The sequence below is a fragment of the Egretta garzetta genome, unplaced genomic scaffold (assembly GCF_000687185.1).
Source record: "Egretta garzetta isolate BGI_Z169 unplaced genomic scaffold, ASM68718v1 scaffold425, whole genome shotgun sequence".
NCBI classification, from domain to species: Eukaryota; Metazoa; Chordata; class Aves; order Pelecaniformes; family Ardeidae; genus Egretta; species Egretta garzetta.
In genome coordinates this window covers 4,759,668-4,768,469 of record NW_009259796.1, presented here as the reverse complement: position 1 = coordinate 4,768,469, position 8,802 = coordinate 4,759,668, and the positions used below count along the sequence as shown (strand labels likewise).

Below are 8,802 nucleotides of genomic sequence, written 5' to 3'. Positions count from 1 at the left end.
GGGAGCGGCGGAGCGGGTCGGGTTGCGGGGTGTGTGCGAATGGCGCAGGGGGGAGCCTGAGGCCTGCTGGGGAGGGGCTGCTGATCACAGGCCGGGAAATTCCCCATCCTTCAGCTCCCCCAGCACCCGGCGTGCGATGTGGAAGGGAGCTGCGTCTCCCGCATTCTCGCCCCAGGGAGTTCGGGCCGCCTTCGTGTCCTGGGGTTGGCCCTCCCCAGCAGCTACCTTGCGTTCCTCTTGTTTTTCACCGTTCTTATGCACGATTCCAGACAGGAGCGGTGAAATTGAGTGGCCGGTAATCTCAATGTTCCTTGGCAGCTTTGGGAGCAGCAGTGGGAACATAAGTGTTTGTCGTCTAGGGCTGAATGAGACAGAAAATACCATAGTGCTTTTTCTTGGGTTGCATTTGAAAGACTGCTTTGCAGTCATAGCTATTGTAAGTGTATATATCTATCTTTACAGAAAATTTGTCCCAGCTGAGGTGGGGATTTTTTTAAGCACTCAAACTGGACCAATGTATGTAAAATGTTAGGTGTAACTTCCAGGTGGAATGCTTGGCTATCAATACTACTAGGCCACTATTCTTTTACAAGGTATCTATCATCTCCATGCAATGCAAGAGTAGTCAGGTTGCAGGCCTATAATCAGGCAGATTCTAATGGCACAGCTACTCATGTCTAGAAAGCTAATTTTTGTTATTGTTATTAAAAACAGCTTTCCAGAGGCTTTAAATGTAGAACTCATTAAATACTTCATTTAATAGCATTGTTTTGGCACCCTTTTCAGTCTAACTGCACTTTTCAGTGATGATCTTAAGGTGGGATTTTTTGTCAGTATTTATGGGGAGATTTTAGCAGCAGGAGGAGAAAAGAAAGGAGAAAATGGAAGTTTTGGTATAATGATGGATTAGTGGGTTTTTCAGATTAATTATAAGATTTTGTGTGTGCAGTTAAAGCAAGTAGGATTTGAAATATATGATAGCACTCAAAAGGCAGTTTTGTTGATCAAGTTCTTGCCATAACAATTTGTGGTAGAACTCAATTTTTCCTTCAGTTTAAACAGACAGAATGAATGCTGTAAAACACAATGAGAACAATCACAGAGAAGAAAATTACATAATACTTCGAAATGCCTTAGCCTAGGTGAAGACTCGTAATGGGAAGTGGCTGCTGTAGAATATGCTACCACTTGGTCTCTGCTGAAAATATTTAATATCTGTGTAATGGCAGTGACTGCAAAACAAAAGAAATAATGGCCCAGTCATTAGCTTGCTTTGTACAGGCTTACCACACCCCAATTTAAAAAGCTGTTTTCAAAAGTGGGAAATAAAATATTTCTAATGTGGAGGCACTTTTCATTTTTTATTGTTATGTAGCTGCTTTTGTGTTGGTACTATCTGTGGTTAATTTCTGAGCTTCTTGTAATTCCATGTCAAAGAAGAGAAACTAGAAACTACTTCAGGGATTATTCTGCTCCTGCTTATTATCCTCTTTCTAGATACTAAGCTTGTTATTGTAAAGGCACAGCCTTTGAGGTAGTTTAGTATAGCAGCAAGAGGATACCCTTCAAAATCATAGTGACTTTTATGAACAAGGACTCTTATACCAGTCAGTGGAGTTCCCTTTTTTTGAGCTTTCCATTACACTAAAGGAAATTTCTAAACAGGTCATTGGGAGGATTGGTCTTTTTAAGAGAGGAAAATGTCTTAATTCGCATAATTCTGATTTTTCAATTATCTTCCAAAAGCTTAATTTCTGGGTCAAAAGTGCTTTTATAACAAAACCTTCCTCCTTTGGACATTAAAACTATGCCTGTCATAGACAATGGCATCTCTACTACATGGAAAATATTAAGGCAAAGAACTGCATATAAAGCATGTTATTAGAAAATGCTGTAACATTTTCCATTTCATATGATTCACTCTCTTTTAAGATCTGTTCATTTTAAATTATTTAGGATTATGGGATGAATAATTTGCCTTCTCAATAGTGTGAAGCATTTTCTTTTGTATTTGTCCTATTCATAAGTAAATGCACTTGATAATATTGAAAACCCTGGAAAAAAACCCAAGCATTAGTTTCAAGAACTGTAACTTCACTCATATTTGGCATCCAGTAAATGATTTAATATTAACCATTCTGGTATGATGGTGAGACTAAAAAGTTACAGAAGAAATTGCTTTTTCCAGCACAGTTGTCTTTTCCCTAAACTAGCAAAGCTACCTCAAAATGTTGAAGCACGCAGATAGTGTAATTAAAGTACACAAGGAGCTTTATTCCAACTTATGTGTTTAAAGTAGGCAGGATTGATAAGGTTCCTGTGTTTTTAACATGTGCTTTTCATGGCTGAGCTGTTTTCAGGGTCAAATCTTTCAGACTGAAACTTTCACTCTTGCATAAATCTGAATTATGTTATTGAAGTCTTCAACAAACATGGTGCAGCCATCTCCAGAAGTAATCTTGTCTATGCATGACCTAAGACAAAACAATAATGCTGTGATCTTAGAACCTCAGAACATTAAGAGTGAAAGGAACGGAAAGATGTGATTAAGTACATGCTTCAATTCCAAAGGAGAATCTGCTTTGCCAAAAAAGGACAAATGTATTTTGTATAGGAATTTTGTCTGTGTATTGCTGGGTTTTTTTAAGTTTGAAAATCCTCTATAAGCTTAATGTTGTCTAAAAATTTGTTCTGAATAACATGATAGGCCAAACTGTTAAGTTTTCTTTTATGTTGCAAGTTGGCCATAGTCTTCTGTGGACTCTTAGCTCCTGTTTGCCCAAACCATATTTTACCACAGACATGTTACTTGCCTTAACCCAGTGTAGAAGTTAAAATAATTCATAACAGGCTTCATAAATGGTATATAATGTTTTATTTCTGTAGTGACTAGAAACACTGTACCCAATAACGGTTTTTACAACTTTTTATTTTCCTGGTAGCATAGCAATGATAGTTGGAAACTGTACATTCAGAGTGATGCTCTAATTTATCCGTAACCAGCTAAAATGTGATGTGCGCTGCTTCTAAAGAGGTTATTGAGTTAATGGTGTGTGGAGGAAATCTGTTACTTAGAGTTTTTATTTCTTTCTTTTAGTGTCATCTGCCGGAGTCTAGCAAATAGCAGCTATGGAATAAAAAGGAAATCACCACTTCAAAACTTGCATCTTGTTTCCCGAAGTATACATCATCCCTACTACCCAAGTTCAAAATTTCAAAGACCTCCATTAAGGATATCCATTCAGCTGTTCTCTTCTCTTAATCGTCTTCCCCTACGTAAAACAAAACTTTTAGATGTAAAATATGGATACCAGTCACACAGGAACTTTTGGCTAGCTAGACTAGCATCAAGACTTCTCAAACTTCGCTATCTTATATTAGGATCTGCTGTAGGTGGTGGTTATACAGCTAAGAAGGTATTTATCTGTGGAAGCTATTTCATGCATTTTGTCTTTGTTGTTATCGTATGCTTCAGAACAGTATTTCTTGGAATATGCACAAAAATTACAGGATATCATTACAGGGGGACAATAAAGATCAGTGAAAATGGAAAACAGAATGTTTAGAGAACTGTTATAGATTTTAAAAGATCCAGGTAGTAGTAGTATTCATATCTAAAAGATGGTGGGTTAGTATGTTTTATATGTAGCTATTACTTTTCAATAGATTGCTCATATGCTTCTCTCCATACATTTCTTTTTCTATTTCTACTGTTTTTTTCCTTTTTGTATTAGACGTATGATCAGTGGAAGGACATGATGCCAGATCTCGATGAATATAAGTGGATTGTTCCTGACTTCATTTGGGAGCTTGATGAACATATTGACTTCGGTATCACAATAGCTAAAATGCTACTCTATCTAAAGACTAGCATATGCACAACTTAAACATATGGGCATAGGTCCTCAGTGCCTCTCCCGAGTGCAGTAGTATCTTTATAGCTGTCATTTGAGTGAAGTTGTATTGTGAACTTGGTGTGTGTCTTACCAAGGTATTTGTATCAGTGTGTTTGTAGGAAAAAAAAAAATTAAGAATTGTTTAGCGTTGATATTCCATAATTCATCCTTACAGTTGAGAATCTTCTTGGTCCTTTCATATGGCCACGTTACCCATTATTGAAAGGAGACTTGCAACATGATCAGGGGGACTTACACAGGTTTTCATAGCATTATGCACAAAGTTCGTTCTTTCTATATGAGTGACACTTGAAAGTAAAAAATATAAATAGATAAGTAAAAGGTATGTATGTTTTATAGATGAATTGAAAATGCAGAATAGTGAACCTACCTATCTACAGAATATCTTGATAAAATGAAAAGTATAGACTGTTTTCCTGAACCTTCTGGTTACAGTAGGCATATTTTCAGGTAAAACATGGAAATCTAAAAAACACCCACTGAGTTACTTTTTTATATATGCAGGGTAGTAATGTGCCAGTGATTTTTTTTTTTTTTTTTTTTAAGTTTATGAAGATTTCACTACATGTATGAGCATGGCATAGTTAAATGCAGAGATAGAATAACTGAGACAAATGTTTTCTTATTCCTAGTGGACACTACATTTTTGTAGTACTCTAAAGCTAATAAGTTTATTTTTTTTGAAGGATTACAAAATTGGCTTATGAAATTGAAAAATAATTTTTCTTAAAACGTACAAGAGGAGGGCATAGTGAGCGTTGTGTAATTATAAAACATCCTCTACAAAGTCTGTGCGAGAATAGTATATGAAATGTGGTGAAATGCAGCAATAAGTTTTGGAGTATTTTAAACTACCTGAGGCATCAACTTATCAGGAAGTTCAAAGTCTAAAAATGCAATTGGTTGTTCAGATCTGATAAACTTTCCTAACACTAATGGGGGGAGGTGCATGTGGAAAGAAACTTTTAAATTTCTTATTAAAAAAAAAAAATAAAAAAGCCATGTCCTGAAACAGTTGCTAGGTTTTACAGCCTAAGCCATTTTTGTTCATGAAAATAATAGGGAAGAAGAAATACTTATTAGTTGTTGTACTGTTTTCCTAGAAAAACTTATCAAAGCCCTTCCTGATGCAGATGACCTTGCCAAACTTCTGCCTGACTTTGACAAGATTGGAGAGAGCTTCACTTCGCTGAAAGGATTTTTTTCTCCTGGTGAGAGCAATTTTTCAGCTTAGTTTTAATTTTGAAAACATAAGCTTTTACAAGATGAGGTTACAGATATGTCTTTAGTCACTAAAATAAAGCGGACCCTGAAAATGCATGCCTTTTCATTGCATATCTCGTCTGAAAGTGTTATGGGAAGAGGTAAGTGCAATGATTTTTAAAAGCAAGAATTCTAGTAGCAAGTGGTGAGAAACAAAATGTGAAATTGAACAGAAAACTAGAATTCTTGTATGACTCTAAACAAAGATTGAAAGCTAGATTGCTTCAGTGAGTAACAAAAGCTGGACGTGTCCAGCTAGAATTAGGAGAAGGTGAGAGTGGCACTAGACAGTAACAGTACCACAGCAGTTACAGGAGAAAAGAGTTGGATTATTAAGAATGATGATTCTTAATGTTGCAAGCACATGAAATAAGCATTTGTGACAAAAGTATTCTTTTGGGTTGACTGATATTTTTCAGCTGGATGTAGCTCCAGAAGGACTTGCTTGAAGATTTAGCTTAGGTAGGGGCTACGTTTCAAAGGCGTAGGTTAGGTAGGAATTTCAAATGCTTCACAAAAAGCAGGGGGATGGTTTTTCAATGCAGTGTGCCTAGGCAGTAGGTGCCTAAGCAGTAGTAGGCTTAATGGTTTTCAGGTTTTGGGAGATCTGAATAAGATATTTCTGATGGGTGACCTTTTTAAAACTAAAAAATTATTTATTTCATCATCATATCTGACTTGCTCTTGAGCACAGCTCAAAACTTCACCCAGTCATTCTTATAATAGAGTGAAAGATTCTTCCTGTAACATCTGTGTTTGTGCAAATTTATATCTATGTGGTGTCACGGTCATTGCTCTAAGAGCATTTGAAAATATTTCCGTATCAGCGTGCGTAAGAAGCATATTTTCATTTTCTTAAAAGACCATTAACAGTGGAACTAGTTCATTCATCTTACAAACCGAGCGAGCAATCAAGTAGGGATGAAGTTCAACAAAGTAACAAGTAGATTACAATCTCCTATGTATTTTGGCTGCTAAAGATTTTGGCTGTTTAAAATTGTGGTGTTACTGACTCGTGTTATGAGATGTCACCTATTACTTGTCATATTCACATAGACATAGTTGACATTTATGGTTGTGTGGTCCTCCAAATGAGACAAAGATCCCTCATCTTTGTTTTGCATTTTGTTTTGTATTTATAATTTTTATTTCCCCTCTTCTGCTGATTTTTCACAGGTTACAATTTGGTTAGTGAAGTCATAGGAGCTTCTGATCTACTTCTGTTGTTAGGTGTGTAAAAGCCCTTTTTACTGCCCTTAACCTGCCTCTTTAAAGCAAACTCTTAAAACACTACTGTACTAAGAGGAGTGAATATCAATGTAAACGCAACTATTTACAGCAATTTAATATTGAATTACAAATACCTTCCAATTATTTTAAAAATACTTAGATCCACCCCTGTGAGGATGAATAGTTGATATTTCTCTGCCAGAGTCCTTAGCAGAGCTTTTTATTTCAGTCATTTTCCAGAAGTTTGTTTTGAAAACCTATGTCATTACAGTAGGAGAGAATATAATCTTTTTTTCTTGTTAAAATAAGCCAATGGAATTTGTATTGTCCTTTCATGTCTGTCAGAAATAATTAACTTTTAAAAAGTTTTCAGAACTTTAATAGTCTAATTGAAGCTGCCTATATAACTAATTTAAGTCATAAACTAGATATGAAATTTTCAGAATTTAAACTGAATTTCTTTTTCAGTTTCTTATGGTGAACCTTTTTTGGCTGATAGCAACTTCAAAGATTATTGAATTAATTTGTAGGCATTGAAACTTTAATTTTATATTAGGTGCAGTCTGAGAATTTTTGAGTGCCTTTTGCATGCTATAATAAGTTTCTGTAATTATATTGTAGGTTCTCCAGGAGAAACAGCATTCAGAGCTACTGACCAGGGATATGACAATGACAAACAGTACAAGAAGGTAAGTAGCTCTTGCAAAGCTAAAAAAAAATTACCTGTCCTCAAGGTATTTTTAAAGTGCTTCAATAGCTAGTTGTAGATGTTAATTTGAAGCAGCTTAAACATGACTTGAGTGTGCTCTGCTATTTTAATATATACACAGTACAATGATAAATATTTTGGTGTAAGGGAAATGAGACAGTCATAAAAATCTTTAGGAATTGCATCCTTAAGATACTTGGTTTGTAATAATGTAATTTTAGGTATATTTTGTGCATTTGCAATTTTTCCAGGCATGTTCTCAGTGGCACTTGAGCTTATAGCTTATTACTGAAATTGGTTTAAGCTTTTATAGTTATTTTCAAGTATTTCTCCTTGCAACCTCATTTCTGTTGACATTTTCACAGTTGTGATTCTTACTTAAGGATCTCTGCCTTCATAAAGAACTTCTGTTTCTTAAAGCAGTCTGTCTTTTTACTCTATTTAGAAAGTGTACATCATACTTTTTTACTGTCTTCTGGAAGAAAATGTTACTGTGTTTTGATAACTAAAAGTTTTAGCATTTTTCTTTGAAATAAAGAAGGTGATGATTAATTTTTTGCTTTCATGAATAGATCTCATTTCTGTTAAATTCTTAAATTGTAATGTTGCTCACTCTTTAAAAGCTTTTCATTTTTCCTGTGTATATTTTAAAAAAGGAAGGAAAACAATAAGTATCAGGAATTTGTTAATTATTAAATATTTTTTTTTGCAACTGAAAACTTCTTAGTGTCTGAACTATAACTGGGGCTTTTACATAAAAGACCTTTCTGTATATGCAGGCATGTATACATTTATTCTACATTAGCTCTGCATGGCAATACGTAGTGAAACCTGTAAAAAGCTCACTTCTTGCAATTTGTTTCATCCCTTTGGAACAGTAATGGGTTTCTACATGAGAAAAAAAAATTAGTTTTTTGTTTTCCCTTGTCTGTAAACTGTCTATTTATTATCTATTGTTTTACTTTCTCTTGAGGGATTGCTTAGCACAGGTTTCACTGTTTAAAACATGAAAAATACTTTACTATTGATTTGTGAGGAAATGGCCATCTTAATTTATTGTCTTTGATAACTGAATTAACTGAGCATTTTTTTGTTGAGTGCCAGTAATATCACTAATAGTTATTCTGGTTTTTCATATGCAGTGATGACTGCATTTTAATGTTGCCAATAAAACTTTGGCTGTGGTACAGAAAATACCAGCCCATATTAAACCAGTATGATTCATAACATTTAGTCTAGTGTACTAATTTTTGTTACTCCAGTTATATCTGATATGTTACACTTAGAAACTTGTTTTGCTAACTTGTATGATTTCGTTTTTGTCATAACATTTCAAACAAGGCACATATGAATAGCTAGCATAGCATAATCACTTGGTTTATTGACAAGCAAAATTATTTTCTAGACAATGGGTTAGATGGCCTTTTTTCATTCAATGCTTTCCACTGCCAATCAATACTAGTTTAAGAATTGTGATTGTATGGATATGGAAAATGCTGGAGCATGGTATGAAATGTGTCTGATGGCTGATGAGCTGGTTTTCTTTGTTTCCTCATGAAAAGCGAAGTAACTGGTAAAGATCTAGGAATTCCTCATTTGGAGGAATGTTCTGTAGAATCATTATTGGGAATGGTCTTCAGAGGGGTCTCTAAAAACTTCCTGTAGAATGAGTGAGAAACTAGT

The 8,802-nt window shown here is 35.0% G+C and overlaps 1 protein-coding gene across 7 annotated transcripts in view; it reads left to right on the top strand.

Moving 5' to 3' along the window:
- Window positions 1-3,102: 3,102 nt before the first annotated feature.
- The window catches only part of OPA1 (OPA1 mitochondrial dynamin like GTPase), a 54,785-nt gene continuing 49,085 nt past the window's right edge, over window positions 3,103-8,802 (top strand). For 3 of the 7 annotated variants that reach the window (XM_035895253.1, XM_035895251.1, XM_035895252.1), the window contains exons 1-5: window positions 3,332-3,416; window positions 3,735-3,831; window positions 5,021-5,128; window positions 6,357-6,410; window positions 7,032-7,099. In XM_035895253.1, the coding sequence (XP_035751146.1) occupies window positions 3,756-3,831; window positions 5,021-5,128; window positions 6,357-6,410; window positions 7,032-7,099 (306 nt within the window). In that variant the 5' untranslated portion in view covers window positions 3,332-3,416; window positions 3,735-3,755. Of the gene's footprint in view, window positions 3,417-3,734; window positions 3,832-5,020; window positions 5,129-6,356; window positions 6,411-7,031; window positions 7,100-8,802 lie in introns of all 7 variants that reach the window. The other 4 variants (XM_035895255.1, XM_035895257.1, XM_035895256.1 and 1 more) reach the window with 2 other exon arrangements.